Genomic DNA, 21,015 nt, shown 5'->3' on the forward strand with positions numbered 1-21,015 from the left:
CCTCGAATACAATATCTCTTTGGAGACATAGGCATGTGAGCTGTACTGACTTCACTTCATTTGGTAGTTGCTCCAGTGAGTCGCGGTTCGTTTGCATGCAGTTCAATTCCCACGTCATGTTGTCAGTGGTTACAGTCACTCATGTCGTTGAAAACCAGCAGCTCTCATTGAAAATGTATGACTGCAAATCGCTGTCATTGTGAACGCTCCTTTTGGGCTAACCTCAAAAAGTGTGGCTTGTTGAGGCCATTAAGTAACCACCCTAGTAGCAATGCCCTAGAAACCACCCAGTACGCCCTAGCAACCTCATAGCAACGTGTTGAAAACCAACCAGAACACCCTAGTAACCAGCTAAAACATGCTAGCATCATGGAAGCAAGTTTTGCACCACATTTTCTTGGCAAAGTGTAAATCAGTGAGTAAGCAGTAAAATAGTGAAGCGCTAAAGGGAAGTGTTATTTTTTTCAATTTTTTTTTTCACTCTGCTTCTGTGGGCTGTATGCAAACCACGCCGTGCACAAAGCCAAAGGGTGATAAGACGCTTATTTGACTTGCTCGGTGCACCAGGAGGAAATGATGTCATCAAGCACAAGAGAGACAGGATTGTTTTGCTCAGCTCTGAAGCTGGCCAGCACAAGCCTCACATGCTCCTGCGTATTTCTGTTGATTTGTTATGCAAAGACTGTCCAGCATTTCGGGTCTCACCGCCTATGGCTGTCTGTGAGTTGAGGGGAAATGGTGGCGCTGATGTAGTTTTAAAAATAGCCCTAGTGTTCGATGCTCTTGCACTATTACAGCCCAAACTGATACGATTTAGGGCTCCCTTCTTATCCTCCATGGATATCAGGCAACCTCCCTAACTTTTTTTAACCATGACGATAGAAAACCCCAATGTTTCTGCGGATGTTTGCAAATGCAAAAAGCATTGATACCTATGAGATGTACCTGTCTGTTGCTGTTCTAATGTGAGCATACAGTTGTTTTAGATAGCTGTTTCCTTTCAGTGTTTCATAGTCTGTGCCAGTTCGCAGCTTGTAAGTGACATTTTGTTTATAGACTTGCTTTACCAGACTGCACAGGCTTAGTGTCCTGTTTTGTATACTGGCGTTTGTGCAGATAATGCGTGTTATTGTAACATTTATGCTAGCTAACCTCACTCCTGTTCTGTTTTCTTTCCCCAGACAGCAGTGAATTGAGGAGGACAACTCAGCCATACTTACAAGTGCTGCTAAAGCCTCCATATTGAAAACAAGAACTCTTTTTTTTTTTTTTTCATATACTTACAATCAAATTTCCTCCAGAGATTGACAAAGAGATAAGGAGTTTGAGACAAGGGAGGTGGCAGAAAAGTTTCCGTCAAGGAACTGAAGATCTGTGCTTGGCAATGCCTCAGGTATAGGCCCTGTTTAAATTTGGTATCAAAATTGAAACTCAAATTGAGGTGTTTTGAAATAGGTCCCATGGTATGCTTCTGCTTCTTGCTTCCATCTTATAGCCCAGCATTAGTGGAATGGATCCTCCCTTTGGGGATGCGTTTCAAAACTGCCCTTTTGCTGACCAGGCGCTGACCAGCACAGACCTGTTGGCTAACAGTTCTGACCCAGATTTCATGTATGAACTGGTGAGTAACCCACAATACCTACCGCTTTTCACATTACAGGCCCTGCAAATATCATGCAGGGAATAAAACAAGAAAAAAATTGTGGAATTGTACTGATTTGTGACCCTTGTTTTAGTTAAAGTGCCCCTATTATGTTATTTCAAAGGTTCCTAGTTTTGTTTTGGAGGTCTCCTACAACAGGTTTTCATGTATCAAAGTTCAAAAAACACTTTTCATTTTCTATAAAATACATTGCATATTACCACAATTTTCAATGATTCTCAAATGACTTGTCTGATGAATCAGTCTCTCTAAATCCCTTATTTCCGCGAGCCTGCTCTGCTCTGATTGGCCAGACAACCCAGTCTGTTGTGATTGGTCTATCGCTTACAGCGCAAGTCAGAAACAAACGGCCGTTACCATAACCGATTCAGCTCCGGAGGATTCCTAAAGCTTAGCCATTGTACACACTGTAAAGACGGTAATGATGGCGTTGATTTTACTATATCAATCTGAGCGCGAGTCCGATGATGGAAAATTGGACGAACTAGTTACTCAACGGATGTTTCTCAGTGATACGCTACCCAATTTGACGTTCATCATGAGATGTTGCAACTGTAATTCCTCACCATCAGCATTAACAAGTATATGTCCATCAACAAACCAATGTGTATATTTCTAATTTATTGTGGTGCACATGTGGGAACTGTAACAGTATCAATAACATTGCATACGTTAGCCGAGCACTAACATGAATGACTGATGTAACATTAAAGTTTGTATAACTAATCTTGCTCCATCCTTTATCATTACTCAGAGTAGGAAGAATGAAAGACAATAGTGGGCCAATGACTTTTTAGCAGAAGTATTTCTGAAAAACAGTAATAATGTTAGATAACTGACATACACTATATATCTAAAACACAAAACTGTGTATTTTGAACACTCGGTATAAAATATATACATCAATAATTAATCACACTTACAGGTTGTGATTCTGAGGAGCAAGTTGGTCCAAATAAAGCAGGTACTGTTCCATCTTTAACCACTGATTCTTCACAGCCTCATCCTTTGGAAGTGAAAATAAACCGAATTTCCTTTCACAGTGCAGAGCACAGCGTCTTGTCGACATGTTATCCAAATGAACGAGCTACAGCGTTTGAGGGGGGTTCAAGTTGTTGCAGAACGTGGGTGGGCATTATGCAGATGTGTTAACTTGTGACGTGTGAACTTCACGGAAATGGGATTCGAATTAAAAATGACTCGTTTAAGCAGTTCAGAGTCGACTCTTTCTTTTGAGAGACAATAACTTTATTTTTATGCACTTTGCAGTCTGTTTTCATTCAGATACAGCTACATTACACACTGTATGAAAGGTAAAAAAATCCATAATAGGGGCATTTTAAATTGTGGCCACAATTTCACTGAAATAAAAAGAGGGAACGAATTGGTACAACATGGCTGCGCTTTTTGTCTAAAACGTTGGAATGAATTCTCAAATTGTGGCCACGCCAGCTGATTTACATGACTTCTCCAGTTAAAATTAACCTACCTAAAAATATTCAAGTTGGGAACCCTGGTTCTTCAAACAAAAAAAGTAGTGAATTAAAATAAGAAATATCTTGATGTTTAGTGTTTTTAAAGCTTGCTTTGTTTTTTTCATCTTGGGTCCCCTTTGGAAGATTGCTGAGGCCCCCTATAAAGCGCCCTGCGCATTGAATATTTAACAAAATTGTATTAATTACATTTTTTATTTTATTTAAGTTTAAGTTTATCAGCATGTTTCAAATATTACAGTCAACAAGCCAGAGGTGACCGTGTCAAGGGGAAAAAAGTGAGATATTAGAGAAAAACCTTGAGGCTCCAAAATTATCAGAGGGAGCTCATCCTCTGGCAAAAAGTAATGTCCATATGGCTGTAATATACAGCTCTAAGGTAATACAAGTCATGCAATGGAAGTCATGAATTCATGAACATTGACAAATTAACTGTGAAATTCCCACAAATGGACAAGCAGTTATTAAACCAGGTTGCATCGTGTACTTGTGCAGTAAAAGTAAAATATACAAACAAGAATGTTAACAAAAGAACAGTGTGAAATGTTGAAACCTGACAGCCCATCATTAATTACAAACCCAAGGTAAAGTTTAGACATGCAACAAGATTTCCAAGGGTTACGTAATTGACGCTGGGTTATTAATATCACGTGTAAAAAGCCCGCCAGTTTCTCTAGTCTGCCGTATAAAAGAAGTGACATTTTTAAATGTTCGCAGGATCGGGACATGACTTGCCGCCAGAGCCCTAGAGGAGACATTTTCACAGTAGGGGACTGCAAGGACATGGACAGCATGGATCATCTACCTGAGCTGGCAGACAACGAGCCTGCTTACAGCTCAAACTTTGAGCAGTGGGACACGTACTGGGAGGACTTGACCAAGTACACCCGCCTCACCAGTTGTGATATCTGGGGCACCAAGGAAGTTGATTTCTTGGGCCTTGATGACTTTTCTAGCCCTTACCAGGATGAGGAAGTGATAGGTCAGACACCTACCCTTGCCCAGCTCAACAGTGAAGACTCGCAGCCAGTTTGCGACACTCTTTACCATCCAGACTTGTTGGTGGGTCAAAAGCAGCTTTTGTTTCCACCTTCCACCATGGTGAAGAACACCAATAGACTCAGCAACTCTGCAACCAGCGCCTCATCGAGTCGCAACCCTCTGCCGGACTTCGCCGAGGGATCCCAGAAAGCTACCTGGCCTGTTGCCTCCAGCACTGACACAATGGCCAAGGCCCAGTTTCTGGGCGCTATGAAAGCCCCACCTGGGACTCTGGACAACATGGATTACGTTCGCAAAGCCAAGGTACGCATCAGTGTACCACGCAAGCCTTTAGTAGAGAGCCCTACCCAGCCGGTTAGTGTTTCCACCTCTCCTCCTATCGAGGAGCATGAGTCGAATGCTTCGCTGATCGCTGAGGATCCAGCCATCGCCGCTAACATGGCATCCTCCATTATCTGTGAGAAGAGAGCCGAGACTCCTAAACGAGAGGTACCGAGTGCTCCTGGTCCAGAAGTAAGCACCATGAGGATGGTGCCACACAAACTCCACTTCCCTCCAGCTGCCGGCAGTGAAGCCTTGATCGCTGCGAGTGCCCTTGGATCCGACACGTCCGCCGCTGACAAAAAGAAGGAGGAGGAGCACAACTACTCGTTATTCTTAACCAGGGCCAGACTGGCAGGGAAGGCAACTGTTGACATGGAAGAAGAAGAGGAGGAGGAGGAGGAGGAGGAAGAAGAAGGTGAAGAAGAGGAAGAGGAGGAAGAGGCAGAGGGACTGGACCTAGATGACGAAGACCATGATGAAGGGTTCGGCAGTGAACACGAGCTCTCAGAGAATGAAGAGGAAGAGGAAGAGGAGGACGAGGACTATGAAGGCGACAAAGATGACTACGTTAGTGATGCATTCTCAGAGCCAGGTGCGAAACTACATGTTTTTCTTGATGCTGTTATAGCCAAATGCATAAAAACATAAAAACTGCATACTGGTATTGGTTAGGGGTGTAACGGTACACAGAAGTCACGGTTCGGTACGTACCTCGGTTTTCGGGTCACGGTTTGGTATGATTTTGGTACAATAAGAAAAATGGTTAGATTTTGATTTAGGGCCCAGTTCTCACTATCAACTAACTATCAGCTATGACCTTCGCCTCAATGAACCCCTAATTACTGCTTATTATTACTTAGTAAGGTAGTTTTTAAGTTTAGGTATTGGGTAGGGTTATGGGATGTAGAATATGGTCATGCAGAATAAGGCATTAATATCGGTTAGTAAACAACGTTGTATTAACGTGTGCGCGGAGTGTGGATCGCCTTTGACTGACTGTATTTGTCGTCTAACTGCATGAACCAAACCGTGACATCCATAACAGTTTGGGATGAATACATGTACCGTTACACCCCTAGTATTGATACAGATCTGACACTTTTGTTCATGTACTGTACTGTACATTCAGAAAACTAAGCATTATACTTATAGATGTACAATGCTTAGTTCCACCAAGCGAGTACACAGTACATTCAGCACACATAGACCTACAACTAAGTGAGCAGGAAGAGTGAGTATTGACCTTAATCAGGGTAGCGTCATATTTAAGTTTTGACAGAAATGAAAACAAGGCTAGGCTGAGGTAGAAGTACAGTATGTTCAATGGATTGTACTGTTGTTTAACAAACAAATGTCTTTTCGAAAAGAAAAACAAAATCCATAAAAGCATTTTGAGAGTTGTGAATATTAAGTGATCTAGGACTTTTATACAGTGCTTGCCATTGTAAAGACTGTCTATTACCCACAGCCTTGTTTTCATCCACGCTAAATTTAATATGGTGTCTAACCTGACTAAGTCTGTATCGCGTTCATTCTCCTAGAATGTCATTGCTCTCGAATAGATTTGGGAAGTTCATTTTAGGACATTTAGCTACTTGGAAAATTGCATTGTAAGGCTGTGTGAAGATAACCCACGGGAAGTGAAAGTAACAGTTGATCTTACCCAATACTTTGTTATACGTTACCTTTACATGTATGCATTTGGCAGATGCTTTCATTCAAAGTCACTTACATTGCATTTAAGGTAAACATTTGATCAATTCTTGCTTTCCCTGGGAATCGAACCCATGACCTTGATATCATGCATATTCACGTAAAGGTTCTTAAAGGCACAAAAATTTTTGTTGTTGTTTTTTTTGAGCGGCATTATGGAGTTAATAATTAAAGCATTTTGTAAAAATGTGTGTTTCTGTGTACCTACTTAAAAAGATAGTTCACCCAATAATGAAAATTCTGTCCTCAGTTGTTCACCCTCCTGTTGTTCCAAACCCATAGGACTTTCGTTCATGTGTTTCATTAAAATATTGTAATTTAAACCTGAGAGATTTCTGTCCCTCGATTGAAAGTGATCGCCTTATATGATGAACAGATTTAATTTATGCTTTTATTCACATATAAACACTGATCAACGCACATACATAGTGCACATTATTAAAGTGTTAGTTCACCCAAGAATGAAATTTCTGTCATTAATTACTCACCCTCATGTCGTTCCAAACCTGTAAGACCTTCATTCACCTTCAGAAAACAAATTAAGATATTTTTGATGAAATCCAAGAGGTTTTTTATCCCCCATAGAAAGCAACGAAATTACCACATTCAAGGTCCAGAAAAGTAGTAAAAACATCATTAAAATAGTCAACGTGACTACAGTGGTTCAACCTTAATGTTATGAAGTGACGAGAATACTTTTTGTGCGCAAAAAAAAACAAAAAAAAAACATCTTTATTCAACAATTTCTTCTCTTCCCTGTCATTCTCCTACGCAGTTTATGTTGAAGACACATTGCATAGCTTCCAGGTTCTACATCAGAATGCAGACTCAGTTTTGGCCAGCTCCTGTGTCAGCATCACACGCATGCATCTTGCTACTCACGTCAACAGTGTCGGCTAATAATGAGCTGACGTTCTGATGTAGAACCTAGAAACTATGCAATGTGTGTCCAATATAAACTGCATAGGAGAATGACAGGGTAGAGAAGAAATATTTGAATAAAGTCTTTTATTCACCATTGTTAAAACCCATTGTTTTTAAGTTGACTCTTTTAATGATGTTTTTACTACTTTTCTGGACCTTGAATGTGGTAATTTCGGTGCTTTCTATGGGAGATAAAAAACCTCTTGGATTTCATCAAAAATATCTTAATTTGTGTTCTGAAGAAGAACAAAGGGCTTACGGGTTTGGAGCGACATGAGGGTGAGTTATAAATGACAGAACTTTTTTTGGGTGAACTAACCCTTTAAATATGATAAACTGAACAAACAAGAACAAACCTCATTGGCACTTACATGTTAAGCAAGCACATTTGATAGTCTGTTTACCATATTTGATGTCTATGGAAAGTAGTAATTATTTATTTATTATAATTTGTTGTTTTAAAATGATACCTATGGGTTATATAAAATGAATACTCTGCAAGCATGCAATATGCACTATTTGCTCACACTTTTGACCATATTATATGATTAATTACAGCAGTTTGCAATTTTAGGGTTTGGATGATGCCTTGGTTAAAACTAGTGACTCTAGCTAAGAAGCCTGAAACCTTTCAGAAAAAGGTTGTTGAAGTATCAGAATTTGTGTCAAACCCTAAGTGTGTCCTCATCCACCCATCTTGTTGGAAACTGAAGAGACCTAAATTTCCACCTGTCGGAAAAAATAATTTGAAACGCCACTCGCTGGACCTCGGTTTTGTTAGCTTGTCAGCTCAAATTAAATGAAGTGTGAATTTTTAAAAAAAAAGCTTATTTTCTGGTTGCTCTTCAAACATTTTGTTTGTAAACATTGTAATTTCACCTATTGCGTTAGGATTTGCTGTTGAAGTTAATATTTAATAAATGGACTGTATTCGAAAATTGTAGCATTACTGAAATAATGGTACGTAACAGCAAGTACCAGAAGTATCAGTGCTCATATTTTTCTTAAAAATGTAGGATTATGCATTTGCGATTCTATAAATGCATGTTAGGAAAAGATCATTGTTTCTCTCTTTCTTCCTCTGATTACCATCCTCTCTTTTAAACAGGATGTGACACTGATATGGTTGATGATGTCAAAGGCCTGACAGCTGGGATTTCCAGGAAGAGGGGAAAGCGTAGATACTTTTGGGAGTATAGTGAGCAGATCATCCCATCCAAACAGGAGCGCATGCTGAAACCCTCCGAATGGGACCGAGACACCCTTCCCAGCAACATGTACCAAAAGAATGGCCTGCACCATGGTGAGATATTTACTGTCCATCTCATAAGTTCCCTCTTTACAATTATAGACAAACAGTGGCTATTCAGTTCATGCTACAGATTATAATCACAGTAATTTACAATATTTAAAGGAAAGACTGGCAATCATTTTGAACATCTTCCAATATCTCAAGCCTGATATATTAATTGCCAATGCTTGACCAACTTGTTTAGGAAAATACACATTGAAGAAATCACGACGGACGGATGTGGAAGATCTTACTCCAAACCCACGAAAGCTGCTTCAGATTGGCAATGAACTTCGGAAGCTTAATAAAGTTATTAGTGACCTGACGCCCGTTAGTGAATTACCCCTAACTGCTCGGCCTCGGTCTCGCAAGGAGAAGAACAAGCTTGCATCCAGGTAAAACTTGGTATTTGAACTACGACTGCTTTTATTTCTCAAAGCCCCCTTCCCAATGTTTTCTCTTAAATTTATTCTTATGCAATGCTAAACCAGCATAGATACACTGGTCGAACTGTATTGTGGACAGTTAGTGAATCAAATTCTAAAATGCTGTGCACCATAAATACTAACTTAAATAGTAACTTTATCAGTGGAGAGGGAAATATTGTATACAGGGAAGTATGTAGATGAAATTACACTTCTTGATTCTTCTTTTTGGTTGTTTTCTCCATTAGGGCCTGCAGGCTGAAGAAAAAAGCTCAGTATGAAGCCAACAAAGTCAAGTTATGGGGCCTTGGAACTGAATATGGTATTATATTTTGACATGGAAATCAAATATTAAAGGAAATGCTTTAGATTGTGTATTATAGAATGTCTCTAGATTCTGTTTTGCTTGCCAGGGGTGCGTTTCTGAAAAGCTTTGTTAGCCAACTATGGAGCAAAACAAAACAACGGTTATGAATTAGAAGTCTAAAAGAAGAATTTTTAAAGAGGATTTTGATATAAGAGAAGAGGAGCTTGAGTTTGTTGCCCAGAGCGAGTGATGTCTGCTCTCACTTAAGCTTACGCTACTCCTACATCCTACGCCATACGTCGGGTCAGAGGTCACTCTTCCCCCGGAACTCGACTTGCGTATGGCCGTTACCGGAAGCCAGTGATTATAGTTATAAATATAGATATTTTTCTTACAAAAATGCATCGCTTCACTTTAGAAGGCCTTTATTAACCCCCTGGAGTCGTATGGATTACTTTTATGATGGATGGATGCACTTTTTTGGGCTTTAAAATCTTGAGCGCCATTACAAAGCCATTATATTTTTTTTATATTACTTTTAATATAATGATTGTGTTTGGCTAAAAGAAAGTCATATACACCTAGGATGACTTGAGGGTGAGTAAATTAGGGGATAATTTTTATTTTTGGGTGGACTAACCCTTTAATAAATTATCTTGAGTAAAATAAGCAGCTGACATCCAGTTCAGTTCAATCTATATCTTTCATTTTGAATTTCATTTTGAGTCGTGACTATCGAGTTGATCTCTCCAATGATGCAACATACTATGGTAGTGAAGTAGCGAGTTATGTCGTTGTTCAGGAAACGCACCCCAGTTTGAGTGTAACCACCTTGCTTACCTTTGAAACAGGGCTGTCAAGTTTTTGTGCATACTTACAACCAAGCAAATTCATCCATGTATGCCAAGAATGAAACAAATAATATGATTATCTTCTTTTTCAGATCGTTTGCTCTTTGTGATCAATGCAATCAAAGAAGAGATAGTCAACAGAGTTCAGGATATCTCAAATGACAAAGAAACAAGCATGACAGAGAAGTTGGATAAACTCATTGATGATACCCTAGGTAAGAAAATGTGCTGCATCGCAAATGCTAATTATGTGTGACCTTGTACAAGCTGTCTTCAAGTTTTCCTCAAGCACACTAGTAACAGCTAGATGCATCTTACAAGGTGCGTTGCAAGAAATCTGCATGCTTTACAAGCGTGATCAAGCTGCATCCTCTCAAACAGCTACTATCCTTGTGCCTTCAAGAATTTTAAGAGCCTCCACTTTGCTTTGCTCTGTTCGCTTTCTGTTAGGGACAATGAGCACATCACCACACCACAAATTTATCCTCATCCTACTGTTGTAGCAGTTATCAAAACAACTTTAAAAGAACATAAGATTAATGTTTTTCATTATCACTGAAATAGTTTATTGGACCAAACTGAAACCATACAACAGAACAGGGTGGAAGCTCATGAACTGATAGCATATTTCGCCCAAGGCTGTGAAGTAAACACCCTGTAACGAACAACAAAACTCTTCGGCTACGTCAGGAAAGTTTATAGAAATGGTAATCTTGTCAGTTTCATTACTTTGCTGAAATTATATGGAAGTGTAAATACTATAAAATTTCACAGGGCAAAAAAAGGTCCATTGTCCACTACTAGTGTAGTGATGTATGAAGCACAGCTCACACATAAGCCACTTTAAAACTGAGCATCTTTCTGTTTGTCAACGTGGCGAATTTGCGTGACCAACTTGAACGCTATGCTAAATCTGTGTGGGGAAATCTTCCGCCCTCACGTGACATTCCGATGGATTTCACGTGGATTCCTATTGAAATGGCTGGATTTCACCCATGAAAATTTGCTGAAAAACGGTAAATGTGACCGCAATTTTAATTCCTGGTTTGAAAACATAGACACATCACTAAGGTGGCAGTATTAGTGTCTTTTCTGTGCACTCGTTTTAAAGGATTAGTTCACTTCAGAATTAAAATGCCCTGATGATTTACTCACCCCCCCATGTCATCCAAGATGTTTGTCTTTCTTTCTTCAGTCGAAAAGAAATTATGGTTTTTGAGGAAAACATTCCAGGATTATTCTCCATATAGTGGACTTCACTGGGGTTCAACGGGTTGAAGGACCAAATTACAGTTTCAGTGCAGCTTCAAAGGGCTTTAAAGGATACCAGATGAGGGATAAGAGTCTTATTTAGTGAAACTAAAAAAAAAAATTATATACTTTTTAATCACAAATGCTCATCTTGCATTAGCTCTGTGATGCGCCACACATTACGTAATCATGTTGGAAAGGTGATGTTATAGAGGTGGTAAAAAAAAAGGTAAAACAACGATGTCAGACGATTTTGAAGTTGGAGGAGAAAATTAGATTTTCATCACGTGTGACCTTTCCAACATGATTACGTAATGCGTGGTGCATCGTTTCACTAGATAAGACTCTTATTCCTCGTCTGGGATCATGTAGAGCCCTTTGAAGCTGCATTTAAACTGCATTTTACCCCATTGAAGTCCACTATATGGAGAAAAATCCCGGAATGTTTTCCTCAAAAACCATAGCTTCTTTTCAACTGAAGAAAGAAAGACATAAACATCTTGGATAAATTATCAGGAACTTTTTATTCTGAAGTGAACCAATCTTTTAATGGAAATTTTTACCTAACAGTTCAATATGTTTACAAACTCTTATTGAGGAAAAAAGTAATAGGTTCTCTTTGTTCATGCAGTGCAGCCACCAGTGGCCGGCCAGACTTCAGACTTTGTGAATCAGATCCTGGAGAACACTGGGAAAGGAGATCCCACCGGAGGGCTGGTGGGGTTGCGTGTGCCCACATCGAAAGTGTAACGCCACCCCGGCAGGCACCTCGGAGCACACATGAAGCCATCCGCGCCATTCTTGTCCCACACTGTAACGGCCCGACACTCTGCATGTCCATTTCACTTGGAGACACATCCTCACATTGAAAGTGAATACATGCATACGACACCCGCCTGTCTGTGCATACGTATGTATATATTCACCTCTTGCGCACCAATGGAAATGAAACTATAGTAGTTAACCTTTGCACTCAGTAGTCTGTTTCCTACCATGTGTGCATGTGGCAGGTATCAATCAACAGGCCGCCATGTTGAAAATATTAAAAGCCAATATATGAGATACCTACAACAAATGAGATAAAGAGAGAAAAAAAGCTAAACAATGATCACCAGTCTTTGCTGTAGCCATTTTCCTCTTGCATCCAGCTAAATCTGTCAAATGCCCATAAAGCGTTTTGAAAAGCAGAGCAGAGAAACTACGAAGGCATTGGCTCCTTTGATTTAGCAGTCAAAAGGGTGGAAATGCAGACTTTCCGAGCTTTTGAACGCGGCATGTACTATTTCACCTTTATACACCAATAATGCTGAGGCAAATACAGAAGAACACATATACTGATGTTCAACAAAGAGTAGTGCGACGTTACTGAAGTTCGGTGTGTATATATGTAGGACGAGATACGTCGAGAGTAGTAGGTGAGGAAACGGGCCTCGGACGCCCGTTTCCGCACACTTGCGATCGTCTCAGGTCGGAGAGAAAGAGAAAGAGTGTGTGTGTGTGTTTTTTCCTTCCTCTTTCTTTGACTTGAGCAGATGGTCAGTTAAATCCCTTATTGTAAATAGGCGGAATGATTATTATCCACTGGTGAAACCTTTTCCTTTCTACACTTTGGTTGAAGTGCCCTCGCATCAAATCACCCTTGATGTTGTTTTGCGAATTCTCAGCGAAAGGGGCTTAAAAAGTTGATTCCCAGATTGGGTTTTGTTTATATTTGTACTTTATACAAGTAAGATTCATTGTGCCTTGTAATTGCGGAGTTGAGGAAAAATAAAACTCGATAGAGAGCGCAAATGGACCATTTTGCAGAAAGCAAGTAGTCGAGGGGGGAGTTGAGGTTTGTAATGTAATTCAGCTCTTTAAAGATACTCTGAATGTACATAGGAACATGGAAAATATATATGCCACAGAGTCTGTGCTTTGTATCAAAAGATGGCTCTGGCAAATGTCTTTTTTCGGTACTTCGTTTAAGAGGGGATGGGGGGTGGGCGGTGTCGTACTATAAGAAATATTCACATAGAAAATACAAAAATGATGTTTGCACACTATATTTTGATTGTTTTGTTTTTTGTACCAAAGACACATGCAACTTAAAATGGCAACTAGCCAGTCTAAGTAAGGATTTGCACAGCTTACCTGACACCGTATTGAATGTAGGAAAAATGGTAGGGTCAGGGATTTCTAATGAACTGTGAAATTTGCTTGGGTCCAATTCTCTGCAGAAAGAAGCGTTCATTTGCATCCTCGTCGAATTTTGTACTGTTCTTTTTTGTTCTCTTGAAATGTTTGTACCACCGTTTGGTTTCCCTCCACGCAGTTTTGTTGCGTATTTAAAAGTCGAGCTATACAGAGGTTTCTGTTTTGCCCATAAAAAGACATGATCACACAAACCAACAGTTTACTATTCTTGCTATAGTTGTAGATGAGAGCGCATACACAAAAATAATACACAAAGTCCTTGTTTATAGTTTGTAAACGCATTAATCCATGTACACATCGATATTAAGAATCGATAAGTTACTCAGCATGAAACGTTTCTATGCTCGTGTCTTCTTACTCTTATCGTTGAAATATTGAAATTGTGTATATTTTTGTAGAGATTGCCTTTATCTTTCCTCTCCGCGCTGCCCACAGATCTCTCTTCTGAAATGTTTTTGAAAGCACTTATCTTGCTAAGGAAAATCAGACGATCCTTTGCAAATTGTTTTTTTTTTTATTTTTTTATTGTATTTAACACAACGATGACTTATATACTTTGCCGGCTGAATCTCATGATAAAAAGTCCAGTATCAAAGAAAAGAAAAGTACATTTAAATGTAAATTCACTACAACACATTACCATTACAATTTACATCAAGAAATTGAGAAATTAGTCTTCATTTTCATGATTAAAGTAAGTTTTCGTGAGATTTCCCTGTCACCATAATCTTAAGCTGCTGCAAATTTGTTCAATCTGAAAAATCTCTTCCAAAGGCCTTTTAAAAGTGACTTTATTCTTGATGCTGAAGCTTGTGGAGAAGGTTGTTGCTCAAATATCATTTTGATTAAAGAAGGGAAAATATTTTTTCCTTTAAAATCTAAACTGGTAGAAAGAGTTTTGTAAAGCTATTTTTCTGTATTTACTTTTTGGTAGCATAGTAAAGATTATATATTCCGTCCATTATGTGTTGTAACTTCTTTTTTTTTCCCCTTTTTTTTTTTTTTTTTTTTTGTACATAGAAAGGAATTTAGATTTATTCTAAATGTGGAATATATATATTATATTATATATCTATAAATATATAAATGTATAATAAGTTCTATATTACATGTAAGAAAGCAAAAGCACTTTGTCTAGACAAAAAGAAAAAAAACAAAACAACAACAAAAAAAGCTTCCCCCCTCCCATTTGCTGCTAAACCGACCTCGTTTGAATGCTGCGGTGCGTACTTGACTTTTGCCATCTTGACCAGAGCAGTGTGACAGAGAGGTCTTGAGTGGAGACAGACATTCGTATGCGTGAGGTCTCTGACGTCACAATCTTCATTTGCCTTCAGTAGACATTTCCTATGGAAAAATACAAATTCTGCTTTGGATTTTTCTTCAGGTCAATGTACAGTGTTGACACATTCTCTCTGGCCAGAGATTGGTATTGTTGTCATTGATTTTTTTAAAGTAATTTTTTACTTACTGAGGGAAATCTGAGATATTTGAAAAAGTAGCTCAGAAAAAAAAAAAAAAAAAACAAGAAATATATATATATATATATATATATGTATATATATATATATATATGTATATATATATATATATATGTATATATATATATATATATATATATATATATATATATATATATATATATATATATATAATATAAAATCGCTGTACTGTAAGGCAGTTCCATTTGCCGTGGGGAATCAATTGGACTAGTCTTTATTTTGTTTTTTTTTGTCTTTAAGAGCCCATCTATTCTCAAAAGACGGCAAAGCCGTTTGCTATGGCGACAACAACTGGCCTTTCTTGTGCCATCTACAGCTCAAAGCTTCCAGGAAAGTCATGATAATGACTCGAACGTATAAAAAATTAGGATCGTCCTGTAAAATAAGCTTGATGGCAAGTGACAATGAGCATACGGAGATGGAAATGCATGTTGTCCTTCTGTCGACGGCCTGCTGTAATGAGAGCGTTTGGTGGTTATTGTAGTGCACAAGCTCTCGCATTCAGCGTGATGTTGTGAGCTGTGCTGTTTAGTGTTTTAACCAGGGGACTCTGTGGCATTCAAACAGTTAAGGAAAAGGTTGCTATTTAAAGCCAGTATTTTATCTTTCTTTCTTTCTTTTTTTTTTTTTTTTTTTTTTTGCTGTTAAGCTTTTTATATAAAGAAAGATATTTAAAGAACACATACACATATACACGCACACATTTGTATATGTGTGTTTGTTTTGTTTTGTTTCATAATGGGCTGTCACATAAGAATGAATTATGTTTGTTTTATAATCTTGGGGAAATTATTTCTGCCTTCAAAAACACAGATATATGCATTGAATACATTTTAAAAAAAAACAGCAGTTCACAAAAAGTAAATATAATTCACTATTTAATATATATTTTTTCACAGTTTAAATATGTTTCTTGCATAGTCCAACATTTAGCATCATATTCTTTTTTTTTTTTTTTCAAAGGGAAATAATGTAGCTTTCTGTTTATGAATGATTTGTGTGGTTTGCTTGTTTTTTTTTTTTTTGGTTTTTTTTGGCGCAATTTTATTAGAATTCGCTCGTACCGTGATATGCTAATGTATCCTGAAATAAAAAAAAAAAGTGTAAGCTAGCTATTTCAATTTGATTGATTGATTGTTTTCATCGTCTGCATATTGTTGATGATTCAATAATTTTGGACGCAAAGCTGCTAAATCATGTTGTAAAATTGTGTAGAGAATCAAAGATCATTCCCTGTTACATTCAAGCTACGAGCAATGGGTTTTATATGATAAACAATTATTTATCAAGAGATGGATCTTATGCCACTATATTTATACAGCAGATTCATCAAACTCACTTTGGATTCTTTCAAAAATGGCTACAGTATATACTCAAGAGCATTCAAACAAGCATTTACCTTTCCTTTTCAATGGTTTATGTAGATATGTGTTTGCTATATTCAAGAAAGATTACTCCTATTGGTGCACTATGCAGGTTTTCCTCTGTAGAAAGACAGGATGATGCTTTCGTTTACAGCACTTGTTTCTTTTCTTTTTTTTTCTTTCTTTTTTTTAACAATTGTATATGATTTATGGGTTTTGTAGAAGTACTTATCGATGGAAAACAACATGGTGACGAAACTGAGAAATAGCATTTCACGGAAGGCGGCCTGTCTTATTGTTGTTAAATAAACATGCTCTTTCCAATGTATTTAACCTATTGAATGTTGTAGATTTGTTTTGCTTTTGTGCTGTTGTTTAATGGACCTTGATGAATCATTTTACAATTCTGTGCATTTTGTTACTCTGTATCTTGTGTTCTCGTTTCAAGGTTTAGCAGCAGAACTCGAGCATGCATTCCTACATATCATGACTCCGGCTGCTGCTCGTAAATGTTCCATTAACAAATCTGTATGATCCCTTTACATATGATATTTGAGACCATGAATATGTTTGTTTGCGCATGCTAACCTCGCTAAATTGATATTCATGGAGCTTTTGCGACAGACAGTCTTTATTCTAACCAATGAGCACAAATGGGAAAAGAACCTTTGATACTTTGACGTAAATCACCTCCATCACTCTCCACGAGCTGAAAAAGACCCACGTTGCACTTGGTTTTACAGAATTTCCCATGTTATTTTTGAAATGATGCCTGCAAAATCAGGTGCCTTATTCAGACATGAGAATCCAAACTTGATCTATTGACATTTTTTACAGAAATGAGATTTTGCCCAATATGCCAAGAATTAAATTGTTTCCTCTGAAATTCCTTCTCTTTTGTTTGTTTTCCTGCTGTGTCGAGCAGTGAGCTTGCTTCAGATGAGAACTGTTGCTGCTTTGCCCTCTTACAGTTTTCATTGAAAGATGAATGTAGTCTTCCTTCAGTGGAGTCCAATACGATTAAACGTAAAGACTTTGTCCCGTATGTTTTGGTTGAGAGACTATCCAAAGAGTGCTGCAATCATAGACTCATTTTTTTTTTTTTTTTTTTTTTCTTAAATGTTTATATCATCAATTATATATAAATATATATATATAAACCATGTGAGATTTCTTCTGTTTAGGTTCTGGTGCAAGTTTGAATCTGCCTTTGTTTTGACCTCGTCTTGATTCGGTAGAAGCATTCGTACATGATACATTGTAACTTTTATACGTTTGACGTACGTAGTGGTGGATTCTTCAGAAGCCCTCGGAGTGGAAGAAGCTTTGCAAAGACAATGTCAAACCTTTATCATTGTGTCCCCTCGAGATTATTGTGCCTCCCGATTCTTCTGGATCTTCTGTTCCTCAGATCGCCGGCTATGACCTGGAGCAGAGTCATTCACCGACAAACAAACAAACTGAAATGGCCTTCAGCAGTTGTTCTCCATTGAACAGAACCAAGGTTTTCCACGAACACAAACTTGGAAAAAAATAAAACGACACAAGCAGAGGTGCGCATTTTGCTCGGCCTAGTCAGTCGTGGAGGGCGGGAAGTCTCGGTGGACATCCCCATTCGTACGCTTTCCTTGCACTCAGTCACTCCCTCAGAGAAAAGTTGAGTCTTCTTTTGGTGGTTTCCGCTGCATGGCTCCCTTCACGGCAAAAGGGGGGAAAGAAGCTCTTCGTTTTATTGGGTTCAAAAAAACGTGGACATTGGGTAGGAGTCCTGTCTCGCCACCCATGGTGCTGAATTTCAAAATATGTACTTGAACATCCTCAGAGCTATGACTTGGCATGTGTGGTCAGGTCCGTGAACTCTTCTCCCTCCCCGATCTTGCGCTAGAAACCGTTCCGAAATATAGTTGCTCTTACGACATCTGCTCAAGCCACTGCAACACCTGTGCCAAGACCCGACCCCATAGCGGGCGCTCAGATTGGACTTGGACCGAACCAGTGGTCGGGCGGGAAAAGGGCCGTGCTAATGTAGCGGTGATAGCTTATTTTGATTGTCTGTCTGTTCGTTTGTTTTTGTTTTTCTGTTGAGGAAGACATGGAGAAGCTAGTAGGGTCACTTGGACTGTTGGGCCCAGATCTCTCGAATCACTAACGGACCCTAAAAACCAACCTTACCAAAAAGGTCGACGACGAACGCTCGCACCTGTCCGATCGCATGCTTTTCTACACGATTACGCTGCAATGATTTACATTCCCTTCCAAACCTTTGCCAAATTTGCATCCAACTACTAAATTGACCTTCAACATTGGAAGCGGGTTTGCGAAAACGTAACCAGGGCCACCGAAAGCTTTTTGTTTCGATTCCTTTCGTTTCTTTAGTTCTGAAAATCCATGCAACATTCAATTTACAAACGACTGACATGAAGTGTCAGTTCTTTGAAAAAGAACGAAAAACGAAAACGAAAAAAAAAAAAAAAAAAACACAATACGTGAACTTGTGCTTCTAATGTTGTATGGTATTCTACTTGATAATTTAGCATGGGATCTTTAAGTAGCTAGTATTGTGTGTGTACTCCCCAAGTGTAAAATCTCTCTCTCTCTCTCTTTATTTTTCTTCTTTTTTTGGTTCGTTCGTTTGTTCTAGTCAGTAGGAAGGCTGTATTTCATTGCTAAGTGCTCTGTCATAGATCTCTTGGTGATATTCTTAAGCAAAACTTTGCAAAAGTGTATCCTACTGAAACTAACAGTTACTTGATCCTATTAGCAATGTCTATATTTGTAGTTCACATATATGCCTGTTCAAATACAATATCTTGACAGTTGTTCTATTTATGTTTCAGTGTTGTGCTGGGTTTTGACATTTTCTTTCACTTTTGTTTCTTTTGTTTCTTTGTTTTTTTCGGCACAACTAGTTGGAGAACAGCTTGGTTTATTGAGCCTTGTTAGTGTACAGATGTGAAGTAGGCTTAAAAGCAGTTGTGATTGATCTTTAAAATGTGTCTGTTTGTGTTATTGTGCCTCTTATTATTTGATTTCAATTTTTTGTATTATCCTTAATTATGTCTCACTGCATTGTATCAGCCCGGAGTTGGTACCACAATTCTGCTTGTAACCATGATAGTCTAATTCTATTATTGATTTTACTATCAAAATAAACATTAGAAACTGCAGCACTTCATCTGTCGCGTGTTTTCACTGGATTGCCTTCTAAACCGCAATATTTTTCATAACTGAACCATGCAAGAAGTAGATTTATGCTTAGATTAAATGTAGATTAAATGCCATGTTGACAACTGCCCCATTGACTCTGCTGCCTCATTCTGTTCTTCCTCTCTTCTCTTCCTACAATTCTTTCTCTCTTCCTCACTCTGTTCTTGGATGCCTTCTGGCAGCAGTCATGCATTTCTCAGTCAAAATGAAACCAGAAAACTTTCCCCTACTTAGTCTGTCAGTAGTTGTGGAGTTTGGTTGTCTTTCACAGTATGTTTGAATTTTAAGAACTTATTTTTTAACTCTGCAAAAACAAACTAGCTAATTTTAAATAAATAATATAGCCTACATACATTACATTTGGCACAGTATAACAAAATTGGCTATGGTACGGATGACACAGCTGAATTTTCAGCAGCCATTACTCCAGTTTTCAGTGTCACATGATCTGATGCTATATATATATATATATATATATATTTATTTATATATTAATATATAAATATTTATATATTAATATATAAATATATATATATATATATATAAATATATATATATATATATAAATATATATATATATTTATTTATATATTAATATATATATATATATATATATATATATATATATATATATATATATATATATATATATATATTTATATATTAATATATATATATATATATATATATATATATTTATATATTAATATATATATATATATATAAATATATTAAAATATATATATATATATATATATATATATATATATATATATATATATATATATATATATATATATATATATATATATATATATAATATACTTTTATTAATATAAAGTTGAAAACATATGACAGAAATCGTTTGACAGTAAAATCTCTACTTTCACTTTTTAATTTTTCTCAATGTAATAAACCTTTTATACATTAATAATGCATTTTTAGGAAAACAGTATTATAAAGTAGTGTTATGTATGCATCACATTGCTTTCTGTTCCCAGAAAAAAAGGCGTTGTGAAAATGCGTTAACCTTTGGACCTTGTGACGTACCGTATAACAACAAAGATGGCGTCGTCTTCAGATGTACACGTCCGAATATGTGGCCAAGAAATTGTCAAATACGATCTGGAAATTAAAGCTCTTATTCAGGTAGACTTCATTCTTCACATTAACACATCTGCCAGGGTCTTGCTGTCAGTCTTGTCCGAGAAACTAACTCTAAATACGAAGATGTGACCATAATTGCCGTGCCTTTCTCAGTCAGCATCAATGGAAACGTAAATTCTTGTTTCAAAAAAAGTGTTATTTTTCGTGTCAGGACATAAGAGAGTGCTGTGGGCCACAGGCGGTGCTGATGGAGCTGAACTCTACAGTGAAGGAAAAGTTCAGTCAGTTAAGACTGAGGATTCAGGTACATTCGTCATTTCATATAACCTTTAAGATGAATTCATATAACTTAATCATTAAGAGATGTGAGGGTAACAGTCTAACAAACTGCTGTC

At 37.6% G+C, this 21,015-nt stretch overlaps 1 protein-coding gene across 6 annotated transcripts in view; it reads left to right on the top strand.

The window, feature by feature from the left end:
• The window catches only part of crebrf (creb3 regulatory factor), a 44,309-nt gene that overhangs the window by 13,204 nt on the left and 10,090 nt on the right, over positions 1 to 21,015 (top strand). The window contains exons 2-9 of one of the 6 annotated variants that reach the window (XM_067375730.1): positions 1,182 to 1,393; positions 1,496 to 1,621; positions 3,874 to 5,074; positions 8,228 to 8,422; positions 8,616 to 8,805; positions 9,084 to 9,157; positions 10,086 to 10,208; positions 20,515 to 20,657. In XM_067375730.1, the coding sequence (XP_067231831.1) occupies positions 1,385 to 1,393; positions 1,496 to 1,621; positions 3,874 to 5,074; positions 8,228 to 8,422; positions 8,616 to 8,805; positions 9,084 to 9,157; positions 10,086 to 10,208; positions 20,515 to 20,531 (1,935 nt within the window). In that variant the 5' untranslated portion in view covers positions 1,182 to 1,384 and the 3' untranslated portion in view covers positions 20,532 to 20,657. Of the gene's footprint in view, positions 1 to 1,181; positions 1,394 to 1,495; positions 1,622 to 3,873; positions 5,075 to 8,227; positions 8,423 to 8,615; positions 8,806 to 9,083; positions 9,158 to 10,085; positions 10,209 to 11,875; positions 12,155 to 20,514; positions 20,663 to 20,831; positions 20,925 to 21,015 lie in introns of those variants that run through there. The other 5 variants (XM_067375729.1, XM_067375734.1, XM_067375731.1 and 2 more) reach the window with 5 other exon arrangements.

Source organism: Chanodichthys erythropterus, chromosome 22 (genome assembly GCF_024489055.1).
Source record: "Chanodichthys erythropterus isolate Z2021 chromosome 22, ASM2448905v1, whole genome shotgun sequence".
In the NCBI taxonomy this organism is placed as follows: Eukaryota; Metazoa; Chordata; class Actinopteri; order Cypriniformes; family Xenocyprididae; genus Chanodichthys; species Chanodichthys erythropterus.